General features: G+C 51.6%; 9 protein-coding genes across 9 annotated transcripts; 4 read left to right on the top strand and 5 right to left on the bottom strand.

Annotated features, from left to right (window-relative positions):
- Positions 1-49: 49 nt before the first annotated feature.
- On the bottom strand, positions 50-2,880 carry BU25DRAFT_426991 (uncharacterized protein; the record flags this gene model as incomplete). The annotated part of the gene is made up of 8 exons (XM_033699951.1): positions 50-427; positions 486-601; positions 649-728; positions 776-867; positions 918-1,001; positions 1,070-1,181; positions 1,229-2,249; positions 2,298-2,880. 8 exons carry the CDS (start codon positions 2,878-2,880, stop codon positions 50-52), a joined length of 2,466 nt encoding a protein of 821 aa, XP_033567651.1.
- A 1,834-nt stretch (positions 2,881-4,714) lies between these two features.
- On the bottom strand, positions 4,715-6,540 carry BU25DRAFT_5859 (glyceraldehyde 3-phosphate dehydrogenase). The gene is made up of 5 exons (XM_033700216.1): positions 6,124-6,540; positions 6,037-6,066; positions 5,933-5,982; positions 5,809-5,872; positions 4,715-5,716 (listed from the first exon to the last, which is right to left on the bottom strand). Exons 2-5 carry the CDS (start codon positions 6,046-6,048, stop codon positions 4,829-4,831), a joined length of 1,014 nt encoding a protein of 337 aa, XP_033567650.1. The 5' UTR covers positions 6,049-6,066; positions 6,124-6,540; the 3' UTR covers positions 4,715-4,828.
- A 1,554-nt stretch (positions 6,541-8,094) lies between these two features.
- Positions 8,095-9,235, top strand: BU25DRAFT_6315 (COX4-domain-containing protein). The gene is made up of 4 exons (XM_033700217.1): positions 8,095-8,350; positions 8,404-8,498; positions 8,676-8,872; positions 8,940-9,235. Exons 1-4 carry the CDS (start codon positions 8,208-8,210, stop codon positions 9,036-9,038), a joined length of 534 nt encoding a protein of 177 aa, XP_033567649.1. The 5' UTR covers positions 8,095-8,207; the 3' UTR covers positions 9,039-9,235.
- Positions 9,236-10,486: 1,251 nt separating this feature from the next.
- Positions 10,487-11,320, bottom strand: BU25DRAFT_5853 (uncharacterized protein). Its single transcript, XM_033700215.1, has one exon. It carries the CDS (start codon positions 11,086-11,088, stop codon positions 10,585-10,587), a length of 504 nt encoding a protein of 167 aa, XP_033567648.1. The 5' UTR covers positions 11,089-11,320; the 3' UTR covers positions 10,487-10,584.
- Positions 11,134-11,676, bottom strand: BU25DRAFT_453222 (uncharacterized protein; the record flags this gene model as incomplete). The annotated part of the gene is made up of 1 exon (XM_033700075.1): positions 11,134-11,676. The coding sequence occupies one exon, from the start codon at positions 11,674-11,676 to the stop codon at positions 11,134-11,136; it is 543 nt and encodes a 180-aa protein (XP_033567647.1).
- A 740-nt stretch (positions 11,677-12,416) lies between these two features.
- On the top strand, positions 12,417-13,487 carry BU25DRAFT_6914 (uncharacterized protein). Its single transcript, XM_033700218.1, has one exon. It carries the CDS (start codon positions 12,723-12,725, stop codon positions 13,260-13,262), a length of 540 nt encoding a protein of 179 aa, XP_033567646.1. The 5' UTR covers positions 12,417-12,722; the 3' UTR covers positions 13,263-13,487.
- Positions 13,488-14,192: 705 nt separating this feature from the next.
- BU25DRAFT_464501 (coproporphyrinogen III oxidase) lies at positions 14,193-16,292 on the bottom strand. Its single transcript, XM_033700122.1, has 2 exons — positions 15,565-16,292; positions 14,193-15,514 (listed from the first exon to the last, which is right to left on the bottom strand). The coding sequence occupies exons 1-2, from the start codon at positions 15,820-15,822 to the stop codon at positions 14,492-14,494; spliced, it is 1,281 nt and encodes a 426-aa protein (XP_033567645.1). The 5' UTR covers positions 15,823-16,292; the 3' UTR covers positions 14,193-14,491.
- Positions 16,293-16,757: 465 nt separating this feature from the next.
- Positions 16,758-17,225, top strand: BU25DRAFT_328340 (light chain 3; the record flags this gene model as incomplete). Its single annotated transcript, XM_033699518.1, has 3 exons — positions 16,758-16,847; positions 16,901-17,133; positions 17,189-17,225. 3 exons carry the CDS (start codon positions 16,758-16,760, stop codon positions 17,223-17,225), a joined length of 360 nt encoding a protein of 119 aa, XP_033567644.1.
- Positions 17,226-17,793: 568 nt separating this feature from the next.
- BU25DRAFT_405348 (uncharacterized protein) lies at positions 17,794-18,777 on the top strand. The gene is made up of 2 exons (XM_033699760.1): positions 17,794-18,123; positions 18,180-18,777. The coding sequence occupies exons 1-2, from the start codon at positions 18,107-18,109 to the stop codon at positions 18,346-18,348; spliced, it is 186 nt and encodes a 61-aa protein (XP_033567643.1). The 5' UTR covers positions 17,794-18,106; the 3' UTR covers positions 18,349-18,777.
- Positions 18,778-18,979: the final 202 nt, after the last annotated feature.

Raw genomic sequence — 18,979 nt, 5'->3', positions numbered from 1 at the left:
GCAATAGAGACAGTACATATCGAACAACGAGGCCTATTCGACGGCACTATCAATACGGCCTCCCCATCGGGCTTCTGGGACTTCTGGGCACTGGACTGGAGAAGACACCAACAGGTGGTAAACCCCGCAGTCCATTAGCGTGCCTTGCATTTATCGCTTGTGTGTCAAGGCCTCGAGGAGGGCTTCGAAAACCGCCGTTTAGTGCCGCCTGCTGCTCATCGTCAGTAGGAGTAGAGTTCTCGGTTTCCTCCGCGAACTCGCTCTTCTTCTCCAATAACAAGTCCTGCACTTCTTTTCGGTGGCCGACCAGCATCTCATCTAATGTGTCCCAATCTGACTGTTGAAGATCTCCCAGCTTCCTACGCAGTTTCTTCGTCGTATTGCGATTGAAGGCGAAGTGACTTTGCTTCACGAAGATTTTGGTGTGCTGATAGGCGTAAGATCAGCAGATGCCCGGGTTGTGTGCGAGGTCGTTGTGAACATACGTAATAGTACCATGTGCCGACGTCGTCGTCTGTAGGACGCTTGACGGACTGTATAGCTGAATCGGCCACAAATCCTATGATGAGCTCTATCCTGCTGCCGTTCTCGGTAGTAGTTTCTAGCGCGGTCAGCCAACCATCAACAGAATGTATCGAAACAAATCACCATTGCGGCTTAATAGGTCAACCAAGCCAAGATAGGCATCACCTATTCCCATAAAGAAGACCTGTGTCGCCTCATTGGGTCTGCACATCTGTCAGTAATTGTTCTTGCGTTGCAGTAATCAACTAACTCAATATAGTTGGTCCAGAGGTAGTTAGCCATTTCGCGAGTTCTGTCTGACCGAGCCTTTTGGTCATCCGCTTTGATGAAGCCCAAATTCGACTGTTCTTTTGTTAGCTTCGACTGGCAATAACAGAAATGGACCAGCTTACCTCTTCACTCTCCACAGCCACAATCTGAGGAACATTCACGTCGATGACGGAAAAGTTGTTCGTTATGGCCCAGTCAATGTAGTTCTTGGTTACATCAGTCTTTAAGTTCAAAGTCAGCAGCTGTACAGCGCGAGACTGTAGTGGGTACTTACAAGCCACGTGTTGTGTAGCTCTCTTCGACCAGTGACCGGGTCTGCGTGATCCTGGAAGCTGGGAGGGTCATGAAAGATGACCAAAAGCGGCTTACGCTCCACGATGTCAGGCCTACAAGATTAGCTGGGCTATCATCTGTCCCAATACGCAGCACTTACGTTGCAAGTACGTTGTGCTCGAAGGTCTGCGAGAGTCCTGGTTGAATAATCTGCAAGGGTATCATGGCATGCTCTCTAGCGAGACGCTGGCTCTGCCATTCTCTAATGACATCGTGCAATGCATCTGTAGCGGCAAATCCTGGGTCGGTCCGGTCGAGGTGTTTCGGATACAAGCATTTCCAGTATTTCGAGTGCTGGCGCTTCACCTGCTCGATGGTACGGACAGCAGTAGCTTTAGGTGCCGGTAGGTCTTCGCTCAGTCGGTCTGGGGGCTCCTGCATTAACACTCTGGTAACCGCAAGTGCAGAACGTGCGATCGAGCGCAAGTTGTAGCCTCCTTCCAGACACGCTACAAGCTTACCCTTCGCTAAGCGCGAGAGCATGTGCGTCATATGACCGTAGCAAGCTGGGGTTACAAAGCAGCCGCCGAGTACGTCCCCTTCAGCAGCATCGAAACCAGCGGAAATGATCACCAAGTCCGGATCGAACTCGCTGGCTATAGGCATGACAACTTCTTGAAAGGCGCAGAGGTACTCGGCATCACCCATGCCATGTTCATCCCATGGTATGTTGACATTCTTACCAATACCATCACCCTCTCCGCAGAAGTTCAGGTCGCCGTCGGGTAGGTTTGGGTAGAAATTCCCGCCACGGAAAACATGCAACGATATGTAGAGCACATTTGGGTCATTGTAAAATGCGTGCTGGATACCGTTACCGTGGTGAACGTCCCAATCGAGAATCAGAACCTTTCTACAGGTCTGAGGATACGCATCTTGGCAAACACGTGTTGCGATAGGGACATTGTTGAAGATGCAGAACCCCGAAGGTTGGTCACTCTCAGCGTGATGCCCTGGTGGCCGAATGATAGCGATCGCATTGCGCACAGATCCTTGCACGACAGCTTTGCAGGCCTCAATTGCGCCGCCTGCTGCTAGTCTGGCACAGTCGTAAGTGGAGTGGTTGAAGTAGATTGAGTCTAGCTCCTCTCCTTTCTCATGCAACTCCTCCACAGACATGTCTGTGACGTTGGTTAGCTAGATTCAAATTCCTAAGCGTGCAGACATACGTTGTAGAGAAGAAACGAAATCATAATGCTTCTTTGTATGAATCGTCAGAATCTCATGTTCCTCGGCCGGCCGGATCCCGATTCTCCAACAATATTCATCATGTTCGTCGTTATCTGAGCTCTCTGGGCCGCGCACGAGTCCAGCTTCCCGGATCTCTTCGAAAATTGAGTGAATACGGCGCGGATCTTCGGGATGTATGTCATCTGCCCGAGAATCGTTGGGGAGTTCCGCATGAAATCGCATGCGAGGATCATAGACTAAGCCCGTTTTCAACGTTGCGTATGGCAGAGCCTGTGATCTTGGTTTCGGCGGTATTCTGACTTGTGGGCTTGGACGGCGATGCAGAGTGGTTCGTGTGATGTCCGTTTTGTCTGATCGGCCATCCACATAATGTGAGGTTGTACGCATAGACAACGCACCCTCATAAGGTGGTAATTGAGCATTCTTTGGTAGGTGGGCCATGTTTGGGTTTGCAAAAACATCGGTTGGTATAACAAACTCGGGTGCATAGTCCACAGGGCCATTGTTGAACTCGGTTGAGGCGATGATCTCGTCCTCCATCGGGACGTCCATATCGTTCATTTTGGCGCCTAACCAGCTAATGCGAGCGCCTCGCGCCTCGCAATGCACGAGTAAAGACCAGCAGCTAGAACGACTTGTTAGCATCAAGAGTAAATGGTAAGTAGGGCACAATAGAGAGAGGATGCTGAGACAGTATCCTCAAGACTTGAAGTGATAAACTACAAAGAGAGAAGCAAGCGACTGACTGGTCTCGTAATTGTTTGGCACATTATTCCGAGACATGGCCTGCGGAAGGTGAAGTTGAGATACGACATGCGAATAAAACAGAAGGACCGGGTACAAGAAGAGCATGGCTGAGCATTGACAGATTCTGAGGGAGATAGGAAATATAAAGAGTAGAGTTGACGTACCGATAGCTTCTACCTCATGGAGATGGAATCGAAGATATTCTTGGAGGTCGCTATTCTGTCGGGAACGTGCAGCGCAATTGATGATCGCGTCCTGTGTGGACTGGTGCACAGGTAGCGGTTAACGCAAGATTCCAGCGACCAAGTTCGTGCGATTCTGAAAGAAGTCGAGTTGTCGCTTATCCCGTGATGCTGCCCTTCACAGCGTGTAATGCCGGAGATAGTTGGGTTCGCGCGCGTAATCCTGCAGAAGGGTGTAAACTGTGGCAGGAGGCTCCCGTAGGTAAGGCAAGCCCAGCAAATAGCTGTGGCTTGATTGAAGTTAGTAGCGCCGAATGGGTACTGGATAGAGTAGGAGACAGTTGTGATCCATGGATGCTTGATCGCGCGCGCTCGCGCATATGACTAAGCGGTGCTAGCCCGATTAGCACTGACACATCCTACTCACCTACCTACAGCTCAATCACTCTTCCATTAGTACTTCGAACATTACCTCTTGTGATATATACAGGATATCAACTTCTCTCACTCTCATCGTGCTATCATCTGCGATATGCTACCCTTGTTTGGAAGCCAAATTGCTTGCTACGAGCATGTAGCAGGTGCTGCGCTGCAGTGTCTATGCGAATAAATGGGCAATGTAATGCCGCTCCAATCTTCTGATAGTCAAGGAGTTTCCTGCCGAAAGATGTTCCTGCCTTGAGCCTTGAGTCATAGCAAGATTCGTGGCATCTATGACTTTAAATGCCATATCGACCTTGTCCAAGAGGTGGCTATAAATGCTCTTGAGATCAGCAGAAATTCACTATTTCTGCAACGAAATTTACCTGAAGTTGGGTTTTATTCGATGTTCGAAGTCGTGTTCCCCCCCCCCCCCTTTGTTTTTTTAGATCAACAATCAATATAGCCGTGCAGTCGGAGACAAAGGTGCACTTACAAGGTTCCCCTACACTCACTCAGCCAACAACCTCTCCAAAAGCACGACAACCCACCACATGTGAAGAACATTCAACCCACACCCACCCAGCACTCCATCCTCAGCCACACTTCACCTCTATTCTTCCCCAGAAACCTCAAAGCCGGTTCTAGCCACGCCTCCAAGTCCCGAGCACTCTCCACCCGATTTGCTCCGGGACGCAGCCCCATATGTTCCCCGTACGTAAAACGAGCAACTCCACAGTCGAAAAGGGTCTGAATATCGGGAACTAACGCGGAATATACACATTGTGGTACTCCTCGGGAGCGCATCCGCACATGCTGCCCCAGATATGATAGCCTCGGGAAAGGCTGGTATGCGGACGCTAGACAATCGTCGACAGGGGTAGCTTCCGTTGGATGACGACCGTCGGCGGGTGAGAGCAGCTTCAGTTGCATATCGCGTGTCGTTTGCTAAGGGTCAGTTCGACAATCAAGATAGGTTCACGGTGAGGAAAACAAGTTGTTTGTTGTACTATTATTCATTGATTCATATCTGGCGTAAACACATGTTTGGTGCTGCAAACCCAGCGTATTTTCATCCTAGGAACTACTAACACAGTGGCTTTCATGTCCTTCCAACTCAGCTCTCAAAGCTTAGGCATAGCCTGGCTCTGTCCTGACTCCTAAGCGTTGCCATCAACCTTGGCAATGTAGACCAAAAGGTCGAGGACACGGCGGGAGTAACCCCACTCGTTGTCGTACCAGGAGACAAGCTTGACAAAGTTCTTGTTCAGGGAGATACCGGCCTTAGCATCGAAGATGGAGGAGCGGTCGTCACCGTTCAGATCAGAGGAGACGATCTCGTCCTCAGTGTAGCCGAGGATGCCCTTGAGCTTGCCCTCGGAAGCCTCCTTGACGGCCTCCTTGATCTCGTCGTAGGAAGCGCCCTTCTCGATGCGGACAGTCAAGTCAACAACGGAGACGTTGGAGGTGGGGACACGCATAGACATGCCGGTAAGCTTGCCGTTGAGGTCGGGGATGACCTTGCCGACAGCCTTGGCGGCACCGGTGCTGGAAGGGATAATGTTCTGAGCAGCGGTACGGCCACCACGCCAGTCCTTAGCGGAGGGGCCGTCAACGACCTTCTGGGTGGCGGTGTAGGAGTGGACAGTGGTCATGAGACCCTCGACAATGGTGAACTTGTCGTGGATGACCTTGGCGAGGGGAGCCAAGCAGTTGGTTGTGCAAGAGGCATTGGAGAGGACCTCAATGTCCTTTGTGTAGGTCTCGTTGTTGACACCCATGACGAACATCGGGGCATCAGCAGAGGGGGCAGAGATGACGACCTTCTTGGCACCACCCTTCAAGTGAGCCTTAGCCTTCTCGGTGGTGGTGAAGACACCGGTGGACTCGACGACGTAGAAAGCGCCGGTCTCGCTCCAGGGGATGTTCGCGGGGTCCTTCTCGGTGTAGAAGCGGATGGTCTTGCCGTTGATGGACAGGTTGTTGCCCTCAACCTTGATGTCGCCGTTGAAGCGGCCGTGCGTGCTGTCATACTTGAGCATGTAGGCCTGCAGTTCTGTCAGCTTCTCGCCCTCATCTGATAGTCTCTGAAGCGTTTGTATCCGTGCTGAGCCGGTGCTTCGAGTATTGGGGGGCTTACAGCGTAGTGGGGCTCAATGAAGGGATCGTTGACAGCGACGATCTCGACATCGTTGTGCTCGATGCTGCAAAACCATTATTAGCTCATTCACCTCATTCTGAAACTCACGAAGAGGTCTACTCACGCGTTACGGAAGACGATACGCCCAATGCGGCCGAAACCGTTGATACCGACCTGTCAAGGACGTCAGTAGCTGTTGGTAGCTGAAGAGGGGTAGCAGTGGCTTACCTTGACAACCATGATGGATAGACTTTTGTTCTGTGAAAAGTGTCAATTGAGAGGGAGTGATGAATTGGAAAGTCAAGAGGTGCTCACGCTTTAAAGGGATCTAAAGTAGTCTGGAAGCTTGGAAGAAGAGATTTGTGGTGGGCTGGGAAGGCGCGGTGTTTGTTGGGTCGTATGGTGGGGTGAGCGGGGCTAAAGTAGCTGATGAGGAAAACGTCACAGGTCAAAAAAAGTACTGTAATCTGATAGCTGCGACGCGGGCCGGATCCAATGAGTTCCTTTGAGCCCTCCCACACACCCGGCCGGCTGCGACGAGCTCGATGCCAGGCTGCACAGCTGCAACCGTACCTCGGGCGTTGAGCAGCCATCGTGAGAATGCGCGGAAAGCAACGGGGTGAAGGAGCTTCCCGGATGCGTCGAACCTGGGCTTAAAGTGTGCCCGAGGCCCTCTTTGCAACCTCGAGCTGGTGCCCACCTAGAGCCTCATTGCACTGACTTGTGGTCCACGATGTGTTCAACCGCTATCCTTGCATATGCACACTGCTTCACTTGGCTTTTGCGAACAGCCATACAGACCAAGCACGCCCAGCACCGCAGATGCACATCTCTAAACAGCTTACGAAATAAGTATCCGCACGTCTCGTAATGCTCGCCACGGCGGCATGGAGCAAGCTAGTTGGCAGAAGCATTCACTCAGCGTGACCGGCAATCTCTGATGTATCCAGGATCATCTGATCATTCGATAGAATAAACACAGCGATTCGACACCGCGGAATCGGTCAGCGCGGGGAGGCGAGCTTTTGGTGCAACCACCGAGATTCTGACCGCCACGCAAGTCGAGCACGTAGTCGTTGAGATTGACTGAGATGTGAGGCGTAACGCATCCGCGGCCGAGACTTGGGAGATGGGCTAGACGAGGGGTCAGCTAAAGCAGACCTGAACTCACCACCTGACAGTGATGTGCGACAACGGAGTCCAGAACTTCCCAAGGTACCTGCATAAAGGTTTGAGGGGCAACTTGGACGCATCTACGCGTGAGGCTGTGATCGAAGCCCCCAGCTCCGTAGGGCTGACAAGCTTGAGCTCGAGCTTTGAGGCTATCGCCAAGCTATAATTATCTCCACCACGAAACGCCCTCGAGCAGCAGACATGAAAGAAGGTTTCGAGAAACCAGTCGCCCTTGCCAGAATTGATTTGGTTCCTCTGATCAAGCACTACGAAACTCTGTCCCCTCATTGCTTTCAAGGACTACTGAATATCCTGACTAGAAGCCCCACGGTCATGTGACTATTTGAAGCGCAGCCGCACAGTGTACAGGTAGACAACACAACCATCTTGAAATAGTTCTATGAGGCTTGAACTCTTTCAGGGACGTGAGCTTCTGTGGTCCATTTGTTCTACACGTGGCTTGTAAAGGATATGGAGTGACTGTTGTCCAACTACTCTGGAACCGGTCGTCCGGAATTGAGGCAGTTTGCGAGCTTTAGCAACGCGATCTGCGAGGTGCTACAAACGCATTGCTCATGTGCAACTAGAGCTTAAGTACTATATAGGACATCTGAACCCTCATAGCTGCCAGCACGTCCCAGCAACAACGCTCTCGATGCATACTCTTTCCCCCTCAGTGGCTGCCACGATCGAACGTTGAGCCCCTTCACGAACAGCCATGAGCACGCATGAGCAGCAACGTGTGCGTTTATCAGTCCTGCAGATCGAGCTACAGCTTTCACTGTGCCATTGGCTATCTGAGAGCTGCTTAACACACGCCGTGCCGTTCTGCAGCAGCGGTGAGGCTGCAGTGCTCGCTCTTCCCATGTTGATCATGAGCGAAAACGTGGAAAGAGCGATACAAACAATCGCTTCCACAGCTCACACCAATTGTTCAAGGTCTGGGCATACGAAGCGCACACATTCACTTGAAGTTGCGCAGCCTTGCTCTCGTTCATGAGGGTGAGTTTCAACGGCGCGTTCATTGGGCGCCGTCCCTGGTGTGGTCTGTGTCACCAGTCGAATGACTTTCGGTTTTTTGCCAAGCCTGCCCACTGCAAGCTCGACCGTCTCCTTGTACCATCACCACCGTCATCACCAGCACCCATTGGCAGCTCCAGGTCCCTCGAAGGGAAGCTCTCTCCGTTCCATTCGCAATTTTCGACTCTCTCCACTCTACCGCCGCCATGATGCGCACTTCGATCGTCCGGGCGACGCGCGCTGCTGCCGTCCCCAGAACCGCACCCGTCACCAGCCAGCTCCAGCATTTCCGCCAGGCACACGCTATCTCCAACCCTACTCTCGCAAACATCGAGCAGAGGTGGGAAGAGTGAGAAAACCACGTGACTACACAGCAATGGAGTTGTTGCTGACAATCCGCAGCCTTCCTCCCCAGGAGCAGGCCGACCTTTGGATGTCGCTGAGGGACCGCATGAAAACCGACTGGAAGGAGTTGACTCTGCAGGAGAAGAAGGCTGGTGCGTATAACCCTTCACAGAGCCATTGAGCTTCATGGACAGGCGCATGACGTACCCGGGGTCGATAATGGTGCACCCGAGTTGGCCCGTGGCATTGGTGCACCCAGCGTGACCTCCCACAACGCATCGCACACTCATTTATAAGGATTTTCTGCTAACCACGGTTCGAACCTATAGCTTACTTCATTGCCTTCGGCCCCCACGGCCCCCGCCGTCCTCCTCCTCCGGATGAGGGCCGCAAGGTTCTCTTCCTCTCCGTCGCTGTCTGCTTCGGTGCTCTCGCCGTCTTCACTTTCACCCGCATGTTCGCCAGCCCCATCAGGCCCCGCACCATGACCAAGGAGTGGCAGGAGGCTACCGAGGAGTACATGAAGGTGCGTAGCATCAATGCTGTGGTGGCAGCATTCCTCATGACGCAATATGTGCTAACACATATCGCAGGCCCAGGGAACAGAGCCCATCACTGGCTACAAGGGCATGATGGTCCAGTCGGTCTCCGAGAAGAACCTTCCTCCTGGCCAGAAGCTCAACGACGAGTAAACGAATGGTTAAAAACACCACATCAAACGCACAATACCAATACCAATACCAATATCACATTTCCTTGGGTCAACTTTCCATTTGGTACTGTCTGTGTCAGATATACAACAAGATCGAACGGGTTACGAGCCTCTGCTGGATTGGCCCCTGTCATATTAGTTCCTCCGTGTACAGAAATTCTAGAGGCATTTGTGATTCTTTCTCTACCTTCTCCACTACGATCTTGTGTGTAAAGCACAGTGTACGCATAACGAGCTCTCCAATACATGCGCTCTGCTCTCGATATTGCTCGCCTGCATACTCGTGCGGGCCGTTGACAAACTGCGAATAGCTTTATCTGGATTGGGCAAAAGCCAGGGTGAGTAAGCAGTGTCAGACCACAATCTGCTAACAAATGCTAGAATCGCACGATACATTCTGCTTCAAAGGATCAATGAACGGCAATGCGAGGAGAGATATGGTGATTCCAAAAGCAGCAGACCAACCTGTTCGCCAAATACCATTTGCTCACGCAACTCCCAGCGCAGCCCAGATCGAGCCACAACAAGGCAGGCAACGCAAATTAGGAAGCACTACATTGCGCATTAGGATTGAGCAACTAGCCAGCTCGTTAGCCTTAAAATCAAGTCCATATAACTAAGGACCAATAACGAAATACGACCACGACTTCTACACTTCACAACAGACGAGAGTATCGAACCACATCGAAAACGCCACCTCCGACCCTACTCTTGCAAACGTCGATCAAGGTGGGAAGAGTGAGAAAGACCACGTGACTACGCAGCAACGGAGTTGTTGCTGACAATCCGCAGCCTGCGCAGCAGGCTGGCGATCAGAGTTCGTCATGTGTTACAATGTAGCTTACGGTCCACATTGAAGGACTCGAAGCACATCCGCGGCCGGACATCACAGACATCGCCACCAGCTGATCACGAACTTCACGGCTCACGACTGCTGAAGCGCGGCCGATGCCTGTATGCGGATCCGTGTACCGCGCGCGGCAAGACCTCACGGTAGTGGTCTATCTCAGTACGGCCACGACTGGATTTCCAATCGGTAAAGCACCATCAAATGGAGAGCCTAGTGGCGATGATGATATTACAAAGCAAATTTTGAAAGCTACATGACACCCTGCAGCGAAGCAACTGGTACTAGCTCTTCGTTCATGAGCTCTCAACCGATAGTCCAGATCCTCGGTCTACTCCCCGTCCTTGTATGTGTGTACATACGCCCTGCAGCGCCGCAGTCCGTGTATAGACCGCCTGCAACGATCGCATATGCTGTTGCTTGGATTCGATTCCGCCGAAGATGGATCCAATCGCGGTTCGCTACGAGAGCCGTCGTGGATTAGTCTGTGTGGGTCAAGAGCTGTTAGCAGAGCTCGATAGCATTGAAGGGAAAGACTCACAGGACAAATTCACCAGAAGGTTGTTTGCCTGTTTTAGCATCATGCTCGCTCGACAAGCATGAAGGTCCTACCCTGACCATGTGGAGGACGAGCATTTCAGGGCTTGTTTTTGTGGAGGTTGTCACCTCCGAAACGCGTCTATCTGCCCTCCCTCTGTTCTTGGACCTTTACCTTGACCTCTTTCTGGGGGTCATCGTCCTCATCAGCCTTGCGTCTCACCGCAGGCTGAGCAGGAGCAGTGCCAGCTGATGCCACCAAACTCTCGTTCAACCAAGCCATCTGCTCGTCTTGTACATGAACTTGATTCTCTTGCGGGAGTGCACGAAAGTCGTTGCTCTGTACGGCTTGGATGTACTTTTGAGCAAGTTCTTGAATGTGGGCATTCGGGGGAGTTGCGGTTGGATTCAAGGCTCTGCAGATCAGCTCCGAGAACACGGCACTCTGCATATCTGCAGGTAAGCTGATCCGAGCAGGATTGATAAGGATATCAGCCATGCTGTTGACTGCTCTACGCTGTCGCTCGTCGTGAGTGGTGCCACTCGCACGAACGACCTGCTGTTCAGCCCTTGCCATTCTAGGCTGGGAAGCAGGGACAGAAGTAGGGGTAACGGCCGCATTGTGCTGCTGATACAGGTTCAACATTTCCTTACCGGACACGTACGCCCTGGCAAGGGCCTCACGGTTGATCTAAGGCGCAACGTGAAGATGGCTGCATGTAGTGCAGACTACACGGGCATCTCCAAGAGCTTCGTACTCTCGTCTTGCCGCTACGTGCTGATCTTGCTTGGCCTTAAAGGCTCCAGCTCGTTCTGCGAGAGGGAGGTTGACATCGCCCCACGGTGTGTAGACGGCAACGTCAACTTCCTCCAGAAGATCTCGTTCACCTTTGGTGACGCGGGACGGCTTCACTGACTCGCGTGACGCAACGCCAGAAGAAGCTGCATTGGAGCTGGCCCCTGCAGCGGTCGAGAGACTTCTGTTGCGCGAAAGCGTGAGTTCGGCAACGTCAGTACTCTCGAAAGACACATGGCTTCGCGACCTCTGGGAGAGCTTGCCAGTGCCGGCTACGACCTCTTCAGTTGTAGATAAGACGCGTTCAGCGCCGGCTACCGTAGTAGATAGGACAGGTCTAGCCATCCTGCCAGAGCTGTCGGTGAGAGTGATCTGCTGAGCGGGCAGCGCAGAGGTGCTGGTCTTGCCCATGACAACGGCTTTGCGAGCAGAAGGCATGTTGGTGAAGGTGGATGGAGAATACAAAGTGTTATGAGTGTGTGCGGTGCGAAAATGATGCGTGGGCGTTGTGGTGATTCAACAAGAGCCGGGAAGGAGCGAAGGACCTCCAAGGTCCATGTGCCGGTGAAGGTGAACATGAAGCTTGCCACGTGCGCGACGCGTTGCTCGCTTATACACGCTGAAGCACGCTGAAGCACGAAGAAAGCGCAAAATAGTTGGATATAGCGGGATTCGAACCCATTCCTCCTGACTTCCCGATCGCAATGGGCAAAGGTTCCTGTCAGGCTATGCTCTTTGAGCAAATCGTCTTCTTCGCCAATCTCCGACGTGTCTGGGCGATGACATGCGAGGTATTTCACCAGTTGCACTACATACCCGTTTGATGAAGGACCCTGGAGTTGCCACTCACTTGTGAGCGATGCTTCCGACATGTCCCTTTCACCTCATCCTCCAGATCTCTTCCTGAGCAGATTGGTCCTGTCTACGTCAACGCCTGTGTCCATTGAAGAGCTTTCCAAAAACCCTTCTGGATGCAGTCACATGTGTCAAGAGTCGAGTAGCAGAAACAGTCAGCTCGTGCTTGCATGTACAGTATCGGCGGACCCTCATGCTTACTTTCGATCTTTCCGTCACCCTCGCTTTGCCCAACAATACATGCTGCCGTTTAAAAATCCAAAAACCTCGTCAAGAGTGTTCATGAAAAGTGCGAGACGTTTGCAGAAAGGCTGAGATGACGAATTTTTTGCGGAAAAGTTGCACGACTTCCACAAACCAAAAACCGCATGGGAAACAAGTATACGTGCGTCTCTTTGCCTCCTACAATAAGCCTGGAATACACTAAAAAAGAAAATGGAAGCATGCATGTTGATCTCAAAGGAGGAAAATATCAAGTCATGTCGCTTCTGGGCGCTGAACGTGCTTGAGTGTATAAAACTACTCTTCGCTACCTCCAAGTCTTTATCCTTTTTCACACCGTCAGTCCGCTAAACCAAACATGCGGAGCTGGTTCCTATGTTTTCCGACCCGAGAGACTTTGATACATCATGAGCTTTTACTTATGCTGGAAGTTTCAAATTGCTTTTCTCTATTCTTCAGGTTTGCTGCTTTCCTCTCCACCTAAAGTACCGAAAGCGATACCCGATGAGATCGAAATGACTGGATATCTGCCCATAGCTCTTGTGAGAGCTGTGAAAAGTTCATTCTTATCAAAAAGAGTAAATCAAATAAGAACAACTGTCTCCGGCCCCAAGATTGTTAACAAGTGGCTCGATGCTAGCCGTTGTAGCCCACAAGTAAAGGCATCACTTCCCAATTATCATGTCGCAATGTTTGAAAGTCAGTCAAAAAGAAGGCATGGGATCAGAAAACATGTGCTTACAGCTCATGTTTGCTTGACGTACCGAAAAGGAAAGCAAGCAGATACATCAGTGTTCTGGCTGCCGTCTCACAATGGCATATATATGCCATTTCGCTATCCAGCCTGCCATTACACAGCACCATTTCTGCATAGCCTGTACCCAAAAACGGAATACCAACACGCCGTAAAGTGTTCGAGTTGCTCGTGTCTTACCGAAATTGGATAGAGGAGTTCAACATGTCTGCTGCTCTTCTCTGTGCGTGAATAGCAGCTCCGGAAACATCTCTTTCGATTAAGATTCTGCGCTCCGACCTTGTATGCCTGGCTGAGCTATGGGCTGCGTTCGCGAACACATGGCTATTGAACCAAAACAGAACGACCAAGATGTCATGTCGCAGTAGTTCTAGCACCAGTACAATAGGCTGTCTGATGCATCCAATGACTTTTAGCAGGGCTACATGTGAGTCTGTCCACCTCCCAACTCCTATAAAGCCCAGTGTTTCTCCTATCCACATCGTCCTCTCCACAAACTTCTTTTGCTAAAGCAATATTCAAACACCAACATGGCTGCCCGATGGAGTTTCGCGCTGTTTGAGCCACAACAAAAACAGCATCTCGAAGGTTAATGTCTGCTCGTCGGGCGGCTCTTTCTGTCATCCTCTATTTCTGAGACTCTCTACATCTCTCTCGACCTTTCCACTTTCTCTCGTTTCCAACAGCGCCAGTCATACATGGATTTCAAATCGCCGAGATATGCCCTCATGGAGTCATCGTCTGTCTTCCTGCTATTTAATCCAACCAAAAGACAACTACCCAGGTCCCATGAGTGCCTCCTTCTATGCCTTAAAACGATATGCTCAACCATATATGTTTGTCTTTGGCGTCTACATGATTCTCGCATGATCAAAAAGATCGAGGTGCAGACGCATGGTGGTGACAACGTGCTGAGCACAGGTGAGTGATACGAAAATGGCGACTCCTTCCACTTCGTTCTGGGGAAGTATAAGGCCTGCCTCCTCTGCGGTCGTCTCTTTCCGCGCTGGTTCTTTTGCATCCTCCTTTAACAAAACGCCTTCTTCGAGAACTGATGGAGTCTACGGATTTTCGAGGCTCATCAAAAAAGGACCTTTCTTCTTACCATATTTGTCTCTTTTTGCCCGGAAGTCGATGCTTCAGAAGATAAGATGTCATCCGTCTATGTAAGCCCGCTCAAAATTGCACCATCGTCAGTTCATGTGCGCGGAAGAGGGGAGCTTGGATGACAGCCTCATTTCAAGATCCAACCCCAGCTTTGACACGTCTTCTGTGGCGTCTACAACAACCAAACATCCATGAACTATTAACCAAAGAGGCGGCAGTGATACAAATGGAGAGGCTGCCGCTCTGGCCCGTCTCAAATTGCTTTGGGTGTTGTTGTGTCGTAGATTGTCTTACAGTATATACACTTCGCCTATCTTACACCCACTCCTTGGGGTTCTTGAGCACGTCTATGAGGCGCTCTTCCCTGCTGCCCTTTTCAGGTGCGTGCATGTACTCCCACCTCGATGTGAGTGGCAAACTCATCAAGATACTCTCCACCCTCGCACCCGGTGTGTTCAAGCCAAACGCTGTGCCACGGTCGTGGACCAAGTTGAACTCGACGTATCGCCCTCTCCTGATCTGCTGCCAGTGCTTCTGAGCTTCTGTAAACGGCATGTCCTTCCTCCTGTTGATGATGGGCAGGTACGACGGCAAGAAAGCAGACAAGCAGTCCTGAACGAAGCTGAACAGCTGCTCCTGATCCTTCTCTGTCTCATCGAGATCGTCGAAGAAAATACCGCCTACACCGCGTGTCTCGCCACGGTGCTTGTTGTTGAAGTACTCGTCGCACCACTTCTTGAAGCGTGGGTAGTATGCCTTGTCGTGCTTGTCGCACGCCTGCTTGATCTCGCTGTGGAAGTGTATCGCGTCTTCGTCGTAGAGGTACGAGGGTGTAAGATCGCAGCCGCCGCCGTACCACCAGGCGTTGGTGTTGCCAAACTCGTCGGCGGTCTCGAAGTAGCGGTAGTTCAGGTGGACGGTCGGAGCGTTGGGGTTGTGCGGGTGCAAGACCATGGACAGGCCTGCAGCGAAGAACTCGAGGGAGTCGACGTCAGGATCGAGTGCTTTGTGGTTCACGCGCATCTTCTGGATCGCAGCGCGAGGGAGGCGGCCGTAGACTACTGAGGTGTTCACGCCGGCCTTCTCGAAGACCTTTCCATCCTGCAGCACGCAGGTAATGCCACCACCGCCTTCTGGCCGCTGCCATGAGTCGATTGTGAACTTTGTGCCATCGACCTTCTCCAACTCAGAGACGATCTGCTTCTGGTGCTGCTTTATGAATTGTTCCATTCGTAGGCGCATGGGCGATTGCTCGGACACGCCGTTTTCGCGCTTGAGGAGGGCATCTTTTTGGGCGATTGAGGGCGTCTCGGTCTTCAGCGAGTCCGACTCTGTCCACTGTATTATGTAAATTCAAATCCCAGCTCCTATGCAATGCGTACACATACCATAGAGTATATGATAGCGCCCACGAAGGGCAGCATGAGCAGCCGAATCCTGTTCGGCCACTTGCTCGGCGGAGGATTTCGCCATTCTTCCAACGGGTCTGGCTTGATCTTGTAATTGCGAGGGAATTCACCCATGCGTCTCCTTTGAGTCTGTGTCTGCCTGCTCTTTAGACAATTTGCGCGTAACGATGGGCGGGGCGCATAGCAGGTGGGAAGCTCGAGAGCTCTGGCTACACGGAATGAAGGTCGAGGAAGCATTGTGGACGAATGCTGGCTTCAATAAGAATTACAAGGCTATAATACAACCATACAAGAAGAAGGGAATGCACGCGAGCCGATTCGATTTATATTGGATGTGCTGCGAAAAGAGAATCGTCTTGGAAAGTATCGAGCATATCACACCATGGTCGAAGCATCATATGTCGAGGCGCGCCCGCAGACTAGTTACTAAGCCGCCCTTCACTCATGTATCATGGTTGCTCTTCCACGCGCCTTGAGTAGGTATGCTCTTGGCAGACACGTTGCTCCAATGCAGGAAATGTAGTTTTCGACATTTACTTGTGTTGTCAGAAAGCTGATGGAACAGGGTACTTGCCTTGGGATTGGTGACGGGCCTTTTGTTAGATACTAGGCTGTACACACATCCTTGTTTGGGCGTCTATCGTGAATTTGAGGTCGTAAATCCGTATGCTCATCGATAGAATACTTGACAGTGCAATAGATTTGGGGAAAGCTCAAGTACCTGAGTGCTGTCTCAGACCTCTGTGGGTACCTCGGTGCAGATGACTCAAGGCTAGGCTGGGTCATAGGAAGCTGAGCAAGTGACTTGTGAGGCGTGACGCGGAGGCGGTCAGCACACCATACAAAGAATAGTCACCTTCACGAACGCAACAATGAAGGCGGTACTTCGCATGACGAGCGAGTACTTGGAAAGGCATTTGAAGTGTCTCGATCCAGAATGCGCTTGCCGATAAAGTTAAGTTAAGTGGCTGTTACGGTCACCTTCGTTGACCGCATTGACTAAGCCGTCGCTGGTGATCCTACGCGCCCCGCTTGTTGCCTTGAGCTCACCTACACCGCTGCACCTCCTCCCTAACTTCTGCCACGCCACACCACTTGCACAACTTTCTGCAACCACCTGCTGCTAACTTTACCACCGAAAATCACACCACAGTAAACTTATCGCCGTCAACATGCGCTCCAAGTTCAAGGACGAGCACCCATTCGAGAAGCGCAAGGCCGAGGCCGAGCGCATTCGCCAGAAGTACAACGACCGCATTCCCGTATGTCTGCCTACAGCCTTCTCTTCGCAAGAACGAGCAACTAACAGTAATAGGTCATCTGTGAGAAGGTCGAGAAGTCAGACATCGCAACCATCGACAAGAAGAAGTACCTGGTTCCTGCCGACCTCACCGTCGGCCAGTTCGTCTACGTTATCCGCAAGCGCATTAAGCTGTCGCCCGAGAAGGCCATCTTCATCTTCGTCGATGAGGTCCTACCGCCCACAGCCGCTCTCATGAGCTCGATATACGAGGAGCACAAGGACGAGGACGGCTTCCTTTACATCACGTATGTTCCCTGTACACTTCAATGTCGCTGAAGACAAGTGCTAACAAAGCCGCAGCTACTCGGGCGAGAACACGTTCGGTGAGGCGATTTAAGGAGCTCGCTCCCTCTTACTTCTTCGATATCATGCGGCACGGTGTACTCACGGGCGTTTCGGATCTCACGGGCTTTCTTCATTCTTCACTACAACAGGACAAATGGCTAGGACGACTTATGGACATCACGGCAGTCGAGGGGCGCGGTGGCTACTTCCTCGAGACTCAGCGCAAGGCAACCACAACTGGGACTGAGGAGGAGCTGGCTTCGGTTTTCTACGGCAGCGCGATGACTGGCTGTTACAATCCAGTATGATGCCACATTTGTGTGATCATAGCTGCGAGACCGAGGTCAGGCTGGTTGGTTGATTTGGCTTATCCCTCTGCGCTGCCACACTGTAATTTGATCATTACTTCCAGCCCAAATGCACCATATCTTCTTTTACGACATCATCTTCCTCTGTGTGACATCTTCAACCTGCCCCGTGAAGCTCTACGCGCCGCTGATAGTCCACCGTGACTTGCGGCTCAGCCGGCCTCTGAGACGATGACGCCATCTGGACATCGTCCACCTGACCAGCTATTTCGGAGCTAACGAACAGGAGAAGAACGCCGTACCTGACACTCACGTAAAGCGATGCAGGCATGGAACAGCTTATCGCGCTTCAGTAGATAGCTTGGGTATCGTATCAGCATTCACGTGCAATCGTGGGGCAGGCCGCGGCCTGAAGTGTGGGTCGCCGATCTTGGGGAAGTTTATCGATACTCGACACCACAGCATCAATACTGAATGAACACTGTCTCTTCCCTATAAACGTCACACAACTGAAAGTCCTACACTGTGATACCACACAATTGACATCAGTGTGCACTCAGCGCCAGATCAGCAGCCAACCCACAAGCGATCAAAGATTGAGCTTAAGAAGCCCGACGCAGCAAGCATGTACATCATATCAAAGTATGTCCTCACATGCCTCTTCAGCATTACAGACTCGTGCTCACTTTCGTTCGTAGAGCTCTCGATCCCCTCTTCGCTATCTCGATCGGTCTCGCCGCCGCCGTCACACGCATCAACCGCGAAGAGAAGGAAAAGGGTCGCTCGACACAAGAGACAATAGACGTGTTCAAGAGGAGATGGGCGCTTGCGTGGCAGAGCGAACCTACGACGGCAACAAAGCAGTAAGGTCAGCAATGGAAGTACGGTTGAGCAACGGTCGAGGCACCTACGTCTGGTTCGAGACAACAATGGTCACACACTCTAGCAATAGAGAGTGAAGCACGAGGGATGCCTTGGAGCGACAACTAGAATGACTGTCATCAAGGCACCGACATAGTACGAGCCATCGATATCTCAACATAAGGTGGTAGGAGACGGCGCGGAGCAGAATCAGACGAACGATAGTCCAGTACGACGAATGATACCCTTTCTTTGGCTTCAGAAACAGATACACGAGTAATCGCACTACCTCGATCCGTCATGTCGGCTGCAACACATCTGTGGCTACTTCTCTGACAACCATGGCAACTGCAAGAGACGACACCCACTGCTGTTTAGGCGAGAAAGAACTGGGTTCTCGACGAATGCAGGTATGTCTCCATTTATCAACAAGAAGAATATCATACAACTGTTCCTCGATCGCTTCTTCCAGGCCGTTGAAGTCCTTCATATGCTGCAATGCTCCTGGAGACATGTCTCTTCGCTGCTTAGCGTATATCGCAATGGCAAATAACTGTTGCTCTGGAAGTCGGTCAAATCGATGTGCTCTTCCATATCGAAGGGTTTGAGCCACTTGAAAGTCCCGTTAGCTCTGTTT

Source organism: Macroventuria anomochaeta, assembly GCF_010093625.1.
Source record: "Macroventuria anomochaeta strain CBS 525.71 unplaced genomic scaffold BU25scaffold_1, whole genome shotgun sequence".
Taxonomy (NCBI): Eukaryota; Fungi; Ascomycota; class Dothideomycetes; order Pleosporales; family Didymellaceae; genus Macroventuria; species Macroventuria anomochaeta.
The sequence above is the reverse complement of the archived record's forward strand: the minus strand, read 5'-3'. Positions and strand labels throughout refer to the sequence as shown.